Consider the following 16,235-nt stretch of genomic DNA (forward strand, 5'->3'; position numbering starts at 1 on the left):
GACAGAGGGGAACTTCACGGCGGCTACGGGTGTGGCTTCAAACGTGAGAAACCTCAACGCGGGGGAAAGAATGCTTAATGACATTAGGGATTAAAACAAAAGAAAGGATTTATATCAGCAAAGATAAATATCCTCTGAAAAGTGGTCAGCGTGTGTCCGGTAGCCTTTCTGCCTGCAGGAGTCCGTGTGCCCGTTTTTTTCAGCAGCTGGAATACTTTTTTTTTTGCTAAACTTCGTGGTCCCGTGTTCGTGTCTTTAACCTGTCCTGATGGTCCGTTATAGGAACTAAGTGACCGAATTAGCTAAAAGTCAACCGTCCCCGAAAAGTCACTAGCTTTCTTTTCAGTCGCTGGACAACTTCTTTACTCTCGTCAGAGACCACAAATGTCACACTGAAGGAGTCTTTGGGAATTTCGTACTTTCCAAATCCAAGTTCACGTCGTTTGTTTATGTTTTTCAAATGATTGTTGTTCCCTCTCGCGGATGAACAGACTCCGTCACGTTTGTCGCCACTCATCAAAAAGGGAAGTCGGCTTACTCAACTTCAACCCTTGTTTTTTAAAATAAGGGGGTTTTTTTTGGCCGGACATACTTTGTTTTTTTTCCCAGGTGATATTTTCCCACTTAAGCAGCAGTCCTGAAGCGTGCACTAGGAACCATGGGTTGTACGGTTAGTCAGGAAGATAAAGCCGCGGCCGAGAGGTCTAAAATGATTGACAAAAACCTGAGAGAAGATGGAGAGAAGGCGGCCAGAGAAGTGAAACTGCTCCTGCTGGGTGAGTCCTCTGTCACAACACTGATACTGGGGTTGCAAAAGTGCCACAGTGAATAGTGCCAGACGAGTTGTGAAACAGCATGAAACAACTCGACCATTTGTTCACTGATAGAACAGGCAAAAAGTCTCAGTAAGTTGAATTTTGAGCTATTAATAGTCACATTTTGTCCCTCAAAAATGTGGCCTTGGCTCCTCTCCCTTCACACGCTCTTTGAGAGTTCACCCACCTCCAGAAGGGACAAACGTGGCAGCAGAAATGAAGTTGGTGTGAGTGCAGTAGTTAGCCTTGTGTGCACTTGACTTGCTACATGTTAAAAAAAAGTTGTATGTCCATGTGTACTTTGCCTCCATTCTTGGATCTGGTTTAATGCAAAAATGTGGGCTTTGTTGGGAATGTTTGGGAAAGTCGAAACAGCACCCTGAAGGAGTACAGGTTTCCTCCCACTTGGACGGAATTGAGGGGTCAGACATGAAAGGTTCTGGCTGATAATGAGTGGGCTGCTGGTTGGACGCAGGGTGAACACCCCTGACTGTTCCCAGCTCTGGCTAGAGCGCTCACACACACACACACACACACACACACACACACACACACACACACACACACACAAACAACTGATTGAAAGTACTGCTTGGTAACTAAGAGAGAGACCGACTCTTTCCCAGGCTTTTTAAAAATGTCTATTTGGTTCTTTCAGCTCTTTCTGATGGGATATAGCTGCTTTCACTGCTCGGCATATTACTATAGTGTTTTAATGTTGATTCTATACCAACTAGGGATGCACAATATACACTACACAAACTTAGTTAGGGATATTGGGATATGGGTGCATATATGCACGTGCATGGTTATGCAATAAAGGTCAAATGAAATGTGTCGCATTGTTTTGGGGGCCAAAAATATTCACAAAACACAAAATAAAAACCGAGAAATGTCACAGAGTAAACAATCAAGTGAAGAACTAAAATATCCAAATATCCCTGACTAATTTTGAGTAGTGTATACTGATTTGATAAATTATCAGCCTGATATTTGGAAATGTATTTTATAAGCTATTAATCGGTATCAGAGCCAATAATATGAAGCCAAATTGCTTTCACTGACTTGACAAGAGCAGTGTGTAAAAACTCAGGTGGCTGTTGCACCTTTAAAGTTGGTTTATGATCCACTAATAAGCACAGAGGCAAAGAAGAAGATGGGCTATTAAACCATCTTTGCTCACTAGATCTTAACCTTTCTTACCCTCAGGTGTGCATAAACTACAGGTTAGGAACTCCTTTTAAAATACATAAATGTGAAATTATTGCTGATTTGTATCAGCTGAAAAAGAAATCCATTTTATGTATCCCTTATACTGATGTCCTGCATCGTGGTTTTACTTCCCACATGCTTATCCTTTTTAGATTTTCTGCTTCCCTCCTTTGTTTTGTATAAAAGAAGGGTCCTTGGAAAGAAAAAAAGACTTGGAAAGAAAGGAGGACCAGTTCTTATTGGCTGCTTAACTAATAATTTGTGTGAATTCAGAGTCTGTAAATTCCTGTTCCGCTGATATGTTTCGTCTCGTGGTCATTGATTTACACTTCCAGAAGTTTCTCCAGTTTTTGCCTCAAGGGAGTAAATGCAATTTTCTAAACGATCAGTGAGTCATTTCGTCAGAATTGTATTGAAGACACTTTGCCGACTATATGCTCTTAAGTTCAAATTGATATTGATCCTGTGAGCTGAGGATTTTTTTCTGTGTGTTCTCTGAATTTAAATGATCAGTCTGTTGAAATAGGAAGTGGTGGGAAATGAGTTAACACCAGAGCAGTACATTTTCAAGAATATACTCCGAGAGCTTCCTGTATTGAGCCTTCACATCTATATTTGTTGAAACCTTCGTGTTCTGCACCCATCTCAAATTTCTCTCTATAGCTTGTTAAAATAAATAACAATGTGGAAATAATGTGGATACAGTCCATGCATTTTGTAACAGTTTTAATCTCTTGAATGAGTTGTTAATAACTTTCCTCACAAAACACAGAAAATTCTGCTTAAATTGACAGGGCACACACACTCTTCTCTCCTGAGTCTTTGAAGAAACGGCCGGTTGTTAAGTCGTGCCCCTGGTTAGAAGGCTAATTACATACCCTGCCCTGTACAGCAGGTTTCATATCAGTAATTACCATCCGGTGCTGTGTGTGGGGGTTGAGGGGAATTAAAGGAGAGGTCTGTATTTGAACCGAGGGTTTCGTGAATTTGTGCGTTTAAGACTCGCGTCGTGCAAGTTAGAGTTTTCCACCTCACATGTGCAGCTTGAAAAACGTGTTGCAGCACGCGATGGGTATAAAACTGGAATGTCTTGTGGTAAATTTCTGGTGTCTAAAAAGTGATATTTACATTCCAGTTACCTGAAGGGTAAATGCATTGATAATACCTGCAAAATGTATTTGGGCACTTGAATTTTCTTCTTGTTATGTCTTGCTGGTTGACTTATGTGATGTTTAATTGTGTAGTCCATTGAATAAAGGAGGCTTTGTTGCGGTTTGTAATTGTAGCTGAAATCAGATTAAGTCTATTGAGTAGCAGTGTGTGGAAAAAGAGGTGTGACATCCTTCCAGAGGTGCTACATTGTGTGCTTCAGCACTCACATCTGCTGCCATGGTATTTCCTGGAACAGCTGAGAAAATCTTCACTGCTCCGTACGTGGCCACACCAGTTACGAGTCTGTCCTGTCTGTCTAATAAGACCTCATAACGATAAATTGTAATCCGATGTCCCTCCTAAAGTGAACTCAAGAGACTGTGAGTTAAGATGCTGAGGTGTAGGTTGAAGAATGCAAGCAGAGGCGGAAATGATGGATCTCTTTTTGAATCAACTCTGAATCACCGCCTTCCATCAGCACACCCAGGAAGTCTAACCTTTAAAAGCGTAATAAAAAAAAGGTGGCACTTTATTTTTTGTACCTGGTGTACACAAACAAACGCAGTAAGGACTGCCATGGTAGCTGCTTTTCTCTAATCATGCCGCAGCAAGAAGAATGCTGAATTAGATTTTGTCTTGTTAGTTGTTCCCCAGAGAAAGCCATTAGTTAATGTAGCACTGAGGACTTCACACCGTTGAGACTTAAGCTTTCATTAACAGGAAGCATTCATTCATTCACAGGCTTTGCTGCTGATTCTGGTGTTTGATTGACATTTCATCTCCTCCCCGTTCACAACAAAAAATGTTTCTGCTCACTTCAGTTGATTTTTTTCTATTCTTTGGCTCACAAACCTGTTTTTTCTTTGAGCTCGGCACAAGAAAAGTTTCCTTTTGGCAGCATGCTCTGCCTGTTAGTAGGAAATATCTCTGTGTAATTCACTCTAAGCTCATACACATAAATGCACACAAACACACACTTCAGTGTTAATTGTACATAAACACATTTGCTCGGAGGCTGGACAAGCATCGCTGTTCTGTAAATACATTAGCATACAAAATGCATGCATTCTGCCTGTGGGCACAGTAGAAAGGGACATCTAGGCTGATTCTAACTCAAACGTATAGACTAAAATATCTTTGATATGTGTGCGCATTAGAGAAGTGTGCAGCATGTGTGTACACATGTTTTCAGCTTGACAGGGTAGAGGTGATAAATGAAGGAGAATAAAGACAGTTTCTATACTGCAGTGGAAAAAGGTTCGTCGTATTCTTAGAAGGGAAACAACTCTGTCTATTTAAAGTCTTAAAAACAACTCATATGGCAGCACAGTTATTCATTTCCACTGAGGATAGTAGATGTGTTGTTCTTTTATGACATGATATACAATGCATGCACACATTATAGACACAGTTTATGACTTGGTTGTTGCTTCAGCTTTGAATTGGCTCAGATTCCACTACATAGCTGCTGGTGGTCCGTGCAGTGAGGCTGCCACATGCAACAATGTAAGGCTGACATACTGTTTAGCCTGCAGCCGGTTTTATTCATGATTAAGAAATTGAACGGTTGACCGAAAATGAAGGCACCAGCCACATGACATGGCTCACGCTACGCATGGGAAATGTGCTGTTAATGTTTTCAGGCTAAGAATTTATTATCTCTGTGTGGAGAGGTGATGTATAAAGAAGCTTGTGTAATCCTAACACGGTCAACTCTGCTTTTTTTTCTTTTCTTTTCCAAAACCTGGCTATTATTTCAAACCAGTGTAAAAGGAAGACGAAAGAAACACATGACAAGAAACAGCATTTTCACTTCCTCTTTTATGTCTCTGCAGTGTGCGTGAGGATGCTCATGCTCATAAATCAGCAACTTACTAACGCCTTGGTGAGGAAGTAGCAGCAAGACAATCTTCAGTTTTTTAAGATTTTTTTAAGTGTCACCAGAAGCTAATGTTAGGCTATTAACAAACTAAACCATGCTAGCATGACCCACTTTATAAATTAAAGTCTGAGCATATGAGTTAGAATAGTTCTGCAAGAGCGTAAGTATAAACAGAATGAGGCTGTAAAGACAGACTAGTGAGTAGATGACTTTCAATGTTGGGCGTGATGACAGTTAATGTACCAACCACCTTTTGAATTTTTTTTAAAAGCATTTAAAAAAGTGGCCTATTTACTGAAGCCTTTTGTGTTGTTGAACAAAATGTGAAAATCTCTCACGTTTGTTTTAACCACAGATGTTAATTCAGCATCTAAACAAAAAACCCATTCAAAAAAACCCATTGATTTAGAGATGAGTGAACCGCAAGTGAGAAAATGCCAACTCATTCATGGGTTTTAGGACTCATTCCTGCAGGACTCTATTGGTTCCTGTTTGTCAAAGACTAGTAATATGGTGTTAAGGTGTCATAACAGCCACTTGAGGTGTCTGGAACAGTAGGAACTGGAACAGGTCACAGAAACAACGGTGGCATACCAATGGCCACCTTAAGGCGAGATCAAAAGAGACAGATCGAAAGGGTAAAAGACAGAAAAGCCTTTATCCTGCTTTTCTGATTTAATTTAATATGACAGCTGTAAAAACATTGTGAAATGAGAGCATGCCCAGTCACGTCACAAATGGACTTCCCTGGAAGTGTTCATCTTGTCTTGCAGTTAGTGTGATGTCACCCGGGCCGAGGTTTGACCACAGTACCCATCAGATAAACTTCTGGTATGAAAATAATTGGAGGTTATCTTTTCAATAATGGCCTGTGGACAGTAATTGAAGACCCAACACCTCGTTTTTGTATCATGGTTTGAGACGGTCATTTGACAAAGGTACATTACAGAATATAGAAATCCATTTACTATAGTGTCAATTTTCCATTAAATTATGAGATAATTAAAGTATATTATTGTTTTTTATTTCTGTGTTGCACTGAAAGGCCACAGTCAAACACAGGGTGAGACGTTAGCTCACCTAATTTAATTGGGCCGTAACCGCTGTCACACACCTTTTGAAGGCAGTTTCCTCCTGTGAGTTCCAGAGTTCTCTTAAATGCTCTGATTAGGTAACTTTTTCAAAGCTTAGCAGCTGTAGACAGCGTATTGACCAGAGAGTGAGGGCCTCTATTGAATTGAATTGTGTTGAGTTGAGCTGTGAGGCCTGAGCTATAGCTTGAGCCTCTCTCTGATTTGATCCCGTTGTTATCTCTTTGCCAGCTGGTGGTTATGAGGTGTTTGACTGGCCTGCAAAGTTCTGTAAAGGTGGTCCCATCAGGCCCAACTTCTCCTTTCCCACTGCAGGTTAAAGAGGTTTTATCAGAAACACACACAGGAAGTAAAACTAAAATATTGGTTGTTTTGATATGAAGTGACAGTATGTGTGCTGAAGTTTTAGCAGCACATTGTAGCAGAAATGCAAGTCCAGCACAGTCACCTATTTACTGTAGATGGTCGTGTTTGATGACAACACAAGGTGACATGTTCTAACACTGGTCAGCCCATGTGGTCAGAGCTGCATAGACACTGGTTACTCCCTCTTATTAAAGTCAGTGTCTGAGTTTTAGTGGGTGTCAGGTGTAATTACAGTTGGCTGATTATACAGACCTGGTTTCTCTGGCAAAAGCGAGTCAGACTGACCTGCTAACAGCTCTTCTGCTCTGGCAGCAACACTCTCACTGCCCCTCAAGAAATCTCATGTGAACGTCAGCTACTCAGCAACTGCATTGTTTGACTGATATTTATAACAAACACTATCGGCTAAAAACGTGTCAATCCTATGAGATTTATCAAATGAGCAGCTGCCCCTAGGTTTTAGGGTGACTTGACCGTGTTTACTCAACAGTCTGCACCACAGTGCTGCCCAATTAGCCATATGACGCACTGGGATAGCAAATCTGTGAGTGTGTATGTGAAGGGGCTGAATATCCTGCAATTACAGGGAGAGCTCCGAAGATAAAGCGTGCTCCTGCAGACTGTGTGTCTCAGTGCAAGTCCACAGGGACGAGGCTGCACTATCCTCTCTGCTCGGGAAATAATGATAGCTTAGAAAAATCCTCCACCACTGCCTCAACCGTTACCTCTACACACAGCTCATGTCTTAGCTTTATAGCCGTATTATTCCTGCTGTTTCGTAAGAAACACTACTGTCACACAAAGGTGAATATTTTAGGGAGGTGTGTGAGAAGTACAGCTTCAGGCTTCATCTCTGATCTGATCACTGTAGCAGATCACAAGCCTAATTCTCCCCCTTTACCTCCGATAATGTGTGTAGGAGGGGGAAGTAGATACTGCAGCATGTAGGCCTGCGACAATTCTGCACGGATACAGGAACTGTTGCAAAATGCAAAGCTGTCTCGGTGAGAGAGAGAAGGATTAAAGCTACGATGAGGGATGTACAACTTTGTTTTCTTGATGTTTTTATAAAGTGTCCGTTCACCCAAATTAAACAAAAACCTCACGCATGTAATCATGAGAGTATCCAGCCATGTAGATATATTTTTGGCTGGTGCTGCTGAGTTTTTCAGATATTCTCCACTGAGATTTCTAGTGCCAGCCTTGTGCAATGAAGGCGAATGGCATTTCCTTTGTGGTGCTAGAAGTGCTGAAACATTAGTCTATTGGTTTTGCCAGGTTTTTTTTTAAATTCTGGTTATTTTGCAAGAATTGCACACCTCACTTTTTAGTTAGAGCTATTTTCTACCAGATTAAAAAATGCTGTTGGCGAGGGTGGTACGGAGATGAGATCTACTGTAACTGGGACATTGTTTGTGGATAGATGTGCTGCTGAGGTACATAAACTAAATGTATCTGCGTTTTTATTTTTTATTGTATTGTATTTTTTGATGATCTGCTCATGCACATCACCGAGTAGTTTGCTCCATCTTTATGCCACATTTTGCCCCAGGGCCAGAAAAATCTTAGGTTCCAGTTTTGACTGAGACTTGATTGACATTATTCTGTAAAGCCCACGCAGCACTCCCTGTAATGCTGCATGTTTTGCCAGAGTCCTAAGAAAACACAATTCACCCCCCAAGTTCATGACCCCCCTCCCACAGCATCACCAGAAAAGTCAAAGTTCCCCTCTTTATGTTGCTTACATTTCCAAGTGCCTCTAGGGAGTGGGGACTCGGGAAGGGGGGGGGGCTTTCTTTGTCTAACCATGTCATTAAACACACATACAGCAAACCATTATCCCCTCTCTCCCCTCCCACAATCCATTTCCTTCTTCTTTCCATTATAGGAAATGAGCTCACTTCACTTCCTCTCCGTCCTCATCGGGTTATCCTGTCATTTTTCTGCACTAGAGGGTCAGCCGCTCCTGGGGGGCTTCCCCCGGGGCGGAGGCAGCCTGCACTCTCAGCTTTGTGCCAGTATATATGTTGAAAGTACACTTAAACAGCCAAATGTCAAAATGTTACCCAGAGAAGGGAAATGGCTCCAGTTTTCAATGGGGGCTGTGACTATTTCACCCTCTGCTGACCCTTACAATTGTCGAGGGAAAGTGGGCTGCACTGGAGGAGGAAAGAGAAGAAAGAATTTAATTTGCAACAATAACATTGTAAAAAATAAAGCTCATGATGTAATAAGGATGGAAAGAAAGCAGCGGGTGGGCCACAGTTCATATTAACCAAGTGGACGATGGGGGATGTCTGTATGATCAGCAGGGCGGCTTCTCTTGACCACAAATATCCCTGCTGCTGCTCATGTTCACAGTTCAGCCGAGGTTTGATCCTCTCAGTCACTTCATCTCTGCTTTAGTATGGCTTCCGTTCAAACGTGTTCTAGGTGTTAAAGAATACAGGCAGACAGCTGCTAGCTGATGAGAGGGCAAGCTGCATCAGAGATTTAATCTTGCAAAATGTCAACAGGTGGTATGAACGTTGTATTTGTGTGTTTTGTGCCGAGTGACAGTGTGCTGCTGTCAAAAAGCAGACAGCAGACGGCTGAGGAGAGGGGGATGTGTCACTCTCCCAGAGCTACAAGGTGTAACCACTTTTTATCTCTCCCCTCAGTTTAAACTCCTTCACTTCTGTAAAGTTGTGCAGCCTTAGTTTTACCCTAGATGTCACTTGATCCGTCTGCTTTCAGCTGCTTCTTCTGGCTTTTGTTAGTTGTTCAGCTGAGTTGCAAGCTGTGGAGAAAGTGTATCAAGTGAGGTGCCTAACATAACTTGAACAGCAGGGGCCCTTGTTAAGGTGATGGAGGGTGGGGATAGTTCAGATGTCACACTGGGTGAGGGTGTTTTTGTTTTTCTCCCCAGGGGCTCTGGGTGATAATGTTGTAACAGCTGCACTGTCAAGACTTTAATTGAAAGGTCAGTTTGTTGCAGCAGTTTTGCCTGTCGTCAGCTCACCACTATCTGACAAATAGACAAATGTAATCCATAATCTTCATTGGTGTGTCTGATGTAGACTTTTTCCGTTCAAAAATGATTGCTCTGAGTGGTGATCTATCTTCTCCAATCATATTCTCTTCTTCAAACCAAAACTAACTTAAATCCTTACTCCAACACAATCTTGTAAAAGTAAACATTCAATACTGAAAATAAGATTTACATAATTTCTAGGGCTGACTGGAATGCTTCGAAGTAGGGCTGCACGATATTGGAAAAAACTGACAATATTTAAGTTTTCTGCTCTATATATTTCGATATGAAAAGCTCAAAGAATTTCCTTCATATAACTTGAATAGCTCTATTTGGAAAGTTGAAAAATGATTGAGGTGATTTGGTAGGGGAGTGCATTTTATCACAGCCAAAGTAGGTGCTGCTTTGTGTGATTAATTGATCAAGAATGACTGGTTCGCTTGGCATGTCACTCATAAGCAAAGAACACAGATGTACCCAAGAATTCTTAAACTGGATCTAATTACACAGACCTTTTTTCTTGTAGACCAGTCATGGTAACTCAGTTTTGCATTTGTATAAAGTAGCAAAAAAGTTGTAGTAGGATTTATTCAAGTTATTTTGCCTTACTTGACATTGCAGGACCTGCGATGTGACTATTGTGCATGTGCACATTGCCCATATCGATGCTGAAATTATATATTGTGCAGCCTTCTTTTGAAGCCTCTACTGTTACCATGTTAATTGACGTATAAGTTAGTAATCGAAGGGCGAATCAACTGGGTGGGCTGCACAGAAAAAGAGGTCCCTCGAGCACGAGGCTGCTCAACACTTGCTCTTCAAGTTGACTTTTGAGACTTTGGAAGTAGGCACAGTGGCTGATCCTGTCCTTGTTTCTCATTAGACTCATGATTACTATAATTGCAAAGTGTATAAGTTAAGAAAGACCTCAACTTTGATAACTTGTGTCGAAGCTTAGAATATTTGCTGGTAATTCCCCCTGAGGATTTGAAGCCTCCCACAAACAGATAATCAGGACAGCTAATTATTTCTATATAAATGTCAATGAACCTGACCTAAATGAGGTTAACATTTAGCAGGTCACTGAGATGAAACCATACTTCTGCTGTGCCTGTGTAGTTGGCTTATATGAAAAAAGCACTAAGAGCTTATTCTAACAATGTGTCAGCTTCACAATATTTGTCAAATGTTCACTAGATCACTACAGCCACATTATAGCCTTTATTAAGGAATGCATTGTACTGTTATACCCGAACAAGCAGTTGCAACATATATTACATTCGTGCCCTTTTCAGAGCACCTGAACAGGAAGTTGTTAGTGCTGTGGAGCCTGGCAGGCTCTCTGAATGTGTTTTTCTTATTACCCCAGTTACACTTAACAGCTGGATGACTTCAGCAAAATTAATACCTGCTAAAGACTGTAGTTGGTGCTGTGAAATCGATTCATGGCAAGAAATTAAAGGGGGTTTTGAAGGAAATGTAGGATTTCTTCTCAGCAAATTTCTTAGTACATAAAACTCCACCATGTTCATGTTCCAAAACCAATCAGCGCTTCCTTCTGTTATACAAATTATGATCCTCAGTGGGTACAAGTGATTTCACAGTTATTAAGTAAAAATGGCAGAAGAATAAATTGAGACCATCAGTTTTAGTTCATTTTCATCATTATCATTACATCAGTTAATAAGGTTTGGTGTGCTTTGCACACACTAAAATAAGTGATTCTTCACTCAGAACAATTATTTTTCTTTTACTGGCATGTCAAGATCACTCTGTTTCTCACCTCTCTCCAATTTACCATTTTTGATCATGATTTTTAACTGTGTTGCACATGACATTGATGTAATTTCCTGTCTAAGCCCTTCATCCCCCTCCTCATCAGTCACTTCCTTTCTCAGTTGGCTGCATGTAAAGTAGAAGTAGATGTGAGCCTTTTGTTCGACTGGTAGAGGAAACCAGCACACCCATCCTGTGTCAGTTGTCTGGTTCTCATCGTCACACTGTAGGCACCACTGTCTGCCAGAGTCTGTGTTAACACACAACAATAAAGCCCTCAAACAAATCAGATTTAAAGCTTTTTCTGCCTGAAACACCCTGTACTTATAAAACAGGAAAGCAGCCGCCCTCCTTCATTTTTTCCACTCAATTTTTTCTCTAATACTGACAGCAGTATTAACAATGCTCGTGTCAGTGTGTGAAGTTCACAATGCAAGTGGCAGACTTCACAGTGAGGAGAAAAGCAGGAAAGCGACATATGCTTCTCACACGTGTTAATTGGCCAATAGCATGGTGTGTCTGCGCACAGTGCCTGGAGTTTAAAGAAGTTTTAGCTGTGATACTTTTGGACTGTTATAACTCATCTTTTACACATAATACTCGGTCACCGTTGTTATTTGTCTGAACACAACCCTCCAGCTAAGAGATTTTTGGAAAGAATGTGGCAGAACCATAAAATATGTTTGTACTTTGGTGTTTTGTTTTCCACCCCATAAAAAAGCAACTCTTAAAGCAGCAGGGCACAATGGAGAAATGTGTGTGTGAGACCCCATACCAAGCCCTCTAACTTAAAAAACAAAATCCCCTGGCAACGCAGGCAGGGCTGTGCCACTTGTAATTTGTGTGTGTGTGCATGTGTGTCGTGGAGGGCTTTTGTGTGGTGTATAATTTGGCATGTGGGAGCCAGGCTGACATTCCCTCAACTTCAACACATAAACTTGTATTCAACTTCATATCAGTTCAAAAAACGTTCCTATGAGGGAATTATGATTAGTAGGGAGAGAGTTTAAAATAAAAGCACATATTAAAATTTACAGTAAAGGCAAGGAAACAACAATAGAAACATTTGCTACTAAATAGCACAGCCTTATATTATCCTCCCTGTCACTGACACATTAATGTCTTGGTGGTGAAAAGGTGATTTATTAGTTTTGCATGTCAGAGCATGCTGATGCACCTCCTCCCTACAAAGATTGTGCATGTTAAGGCAATATACAAATAAAACAGTTGCTGGTGTATCTATTTAAAGCAGTAGGTTTAAATTGTTATTTTAAGAAAATGACGAAAAAACAAAAGTAAACCAAGGCATGGACATTCTGATGGGTTGTACAATGCTACAATAACATAACAAATGATAAGCAGAAGAACTTATAAACACATGTTTGAGCTGGAGCCCAGAATCAAGAAATGTACTTGTTCTTCAACAGGCTGCAACTATGTTCTCAATATTGTTGCTATTATCAACACAATCATATTTTGAGAAAATGGTCCGTGAACTGAATAAGCTTTGTGTGAAGTCATGAAGGAAGTTTGGTGTCACAAAAATATTAGCCTTTTCTTTGCAGAGATCGCGCAATACATAGTATGTTGACGCCCCATGCAAATGCAAGTGCAGTTGTCAGAGGCAACAGGTGTCAATATTTGGGATGTTACTATAGCTTAATTGGCCTGATGTGGCTGCATGCACGCAGCACTTCAACATACAAACATGTAGGACTTAGTATATAAGAAGAACTGCAACAGTCCCACCTTGATCAGGCTGTGTAAGGAAGGCTGTTCTCCACCACAACACAAACTATCACATACACGCAACACCTGGCTCTTGATGGCTAATTTTGGTGGAAGCGAGTTAAATGGAGAGAGGCTGTAAGTTTTTATCACCTGAATTTTCCTGTTTTAGGGGAATGGGGGAGAAAACGCTGACTCAGTGCTTGCCTTTCAGTGGCTCTCTCACTGACTGAGATTATGTCCTCCAGGACGACTTTAATCAGACCTGCTGGCAACCTGGGAGCTGCATTCACTTTGCTACTGTGTGTGTATGTGTGTGTGTAATGAGTCTTATAAGGCCAGAGCTCATCTTACAGCTTTTTTATGGTCACAAAAGCGCATGCACAGGCCAAGGTGTGCGCATTTGCAGATGCTTATAGGGGAAGGCAAGTATTTTATTGTGCCTTTAGTGAGAATAACTTCATGCTAAGGCCATGTACTACCCTGGTTGACTATGCTTCTTGTTCAGTCTTCATTGCAAGCTAATGTTCTAACATTAGCAATGACTCGTAGGTAAAGACCTCATAACCATGGGAAATTCCCAGGGTAATTTAGTTTATTGGTTCCTTTCAAACAGGGTCAGTTTCCATGAAATGATGTCACCAATGATATGAAACACTGTGGTAACATGCCAACCAAAGCAAGATTCTTCTCCCTCATTTCTTATATAAAAACATGCAGGAAGTCACTTGGACTACTTTCAAAGCTTAAGAATTTGAATATAAAAAATTGATTATATGCTTTGGGCTGTCAATCCCTTTAAAAATGACGAAATGTACCCCAATCCTCACATTATATCATTCCTTCTAAATTCCTTTTTAATGTCAACTGCATGTGATACTAGTTTAGTGCTTTCCACTCAGATAACTCAAATTGCAGCAACTGTGCCAATGGCTCGAGGAATTATGCGCCCTCCATTCCTTGCGCAGTTGTTGAATGTTAGTGAGCCGGAGGTTAGGAAAACTAATAAGTAGAGCATATGATGGTCTCTTCCACATTATTAAGAATTCCTTCCCGCAGACAGGGGAGTTCATTGTGGGTTAAATGATACTTGTGTTGGTGTAATCACAGTAATTAGGCTCTGACAAGAGGAAAATAACAACAGCAGCCAAGGAGATATCAGCGAGTGTGTGCCCACCATTGGTGAGAGTCCGATAAGGAGAAAGAGAGAGAAAATTAGTAACAGAAGAAGTGTTTGATGAAGCAACACTTCCACTAGCGCCCTACTTCTCCCAGGTGCAAACATAAACAATCACAACGGCTGACTAATCAGGAATATTTGAGATAACTGAAGGTAAGTACGGCCTGAGACACATTCATAAAAAATAACTAGGAACGCAACCCAACAATCTTCTTTTATGACCCTTTATGACCCTGTTTTTATTTTTTTACCTTTGAACCTTTGGGGCAGGACCTGTAGGCTGTAGCTAAAGTAGTATCTAGATAATGATATGGGACAGTGGCAGCATACTGAGAAAGAGAAAGTAGAAAGTTTTCACTGAAGTAGACGCTTAAGTTTCTGGTGTCTGGATCCCTGTAGCTCTCTCTCTCTCTAGAGCTGGAAATGAGCATAGTCTGTTACCTTAAGTATTGTAAATATAACAATATTGAGGGACTGGTACTTTGCCTTCACTTCCATAAAATGTCTGAGGGAGCTTTTTGTATTTTTGAAGATCTTACCTGTAAAAAACATAAAATAACCTCATAAGATAGTTATTGCTAGAGTTAAAAATTTTAAATTAGTTTGCATGGCTTGGCTCTTCCTGGTATGACAACTACCGATTATTTTCAAATGGCAAAGAGAAGCGGCAAATTCTTAAATGTAAGAATTGTTTTACATTTTTGCTTGAAAAATTACTTGTACGATTGATCGATTCTCAAAATAGTTGGCAACTAAATTTATTTTGATTGGCGAATCGTCTAATTGTTCCAGTTCTACTGACCTACAGGCTACAACCTAATTTCCTGTAAGCAACAATAATTAGCACTTTGAGTACTTGGAATGTTTTTGTTTTAATTTTACATGCTTTTGGGATATGAATGAAAGAGGACTTTGTGTTGCTGTCGCGTGTACCCAAGTTACATGTTTTATAGTTTTTTCCACAGCAGCTCTACAAACTTTGATACAGATAACAGACTTCGATGTTATCACATTCAGTTGAGTTGAAATGAAAGTACATGCAACACTTCAAGAAACAAATTTAACAGTGTATACAGAAGGTTTTTGCCTAGTTACATTTAGCTATGTAGTTTCCCTGTATGTGTCTCTGCAGCTTCTTTTATTGATGTTTCCGTGTGCCAAGACTAAAAGTTGAACTTAGTTACACCTTACCATTTGGAGTGATGAGTATTCTGCAGACGCCTTTGTCTCACATTAACAAGCGTGGCAGTTAGAAGCAAGCAACTCTTTCCTATTTAAGGTGACCCTGATGTCAGGCCACCGCTGATGCCCTGTAGGAATAATGGAACTGTAATTACCTTTTTAGCTCAGTGTAGAGATTTTCCTCATACACTTAAATGAGGCTTAATGATTGGCTTAGTTTTGTTTGCTCAAAGCTGGAGATTTAGCCCTGTATTAGACTGTATTAGATTTTTATTGCTCTGGCATGAGCCCTTGGCTAATAAAAGCACATTTCTGTGTTTCTCTTCAGTGCTCGCTCACTCGTGCCATGTTTGTTTTGCTACTACTGTGAGGTAATACCGTAGCTTTTTTACGTGGTATCCTTGTATGAGCTTGTGAGACTGATACCAATTGAGGAGGATAAGTTGAAGGGTTTTTTGTCCATAGATGAGTCAATTGAGTTGTAGGTTGTCTAAGGTAAGTAGTGACAGACTTGAGCAAAAAGGACAGGGGGAAAGAGAAAAATTTACAGCAGGGACAGAGAAAGAGGTGAGGGAGGGAAGAAGGGCAGGGGTTAGCAGACTGAGAGAAAGTAGTGAAGAAAAGGGGGGCGGTGTAGCTGAAAGGAAAAGGCTGGAGTTGGAGCAGAGCAGGGTGCAGCTGAGCCTCTGGCAGGGACACAGCACTGAGGGCTTTATTGTGATTTGTAATTATGTGGTTTTCTGTGGGGCCTCAGTTTGGTGCGCTCCCACACTGAGGCTCTTTTTAGCCAGGGAATACTGAGTAGGAGAACAGAGGGAGGGTGGGGCCGGGGTCACTG

The 16,235-nt window shown here is 40.9% G+C and overlaps 1 protein-coding gene across 1 annotated transcript in view; it reads left to right on the top strand.

Annotated features, from left to right (window-relative positions):
* LOC140997707 (guanine nucleotide-binding protein G(i) subunit alpha-2) overlaps positions 1–16,235 on the top strand; it is a 61,193-nt gene continuing 44,958 nt past the window's right edge. The window contains exon 1 of the mRNA XM_073467688.1: positions 1–776. Coding sequence (XP_073323789.1) covers positions 659–776 — 118 coding nt within the window. The 5' untranslated portion in view covers positions 1–658. The remainder of the gene's footprint in view (positions 777–16,235) is intronic.

The sequence above is a fragment of the Pagrus major genome, chromosome 6 (assembly GCF_040436345.1).
Source record: "Pagrus major chromosome 6, Pma_NU_1.0".
Classification (NCBI taxonomy): domain Eukaryota; kingdom Metazoa; phylum Chordata; class Actinopteri; order Spariformes; family Sparidae; genus Pagrus; species Pagrus major.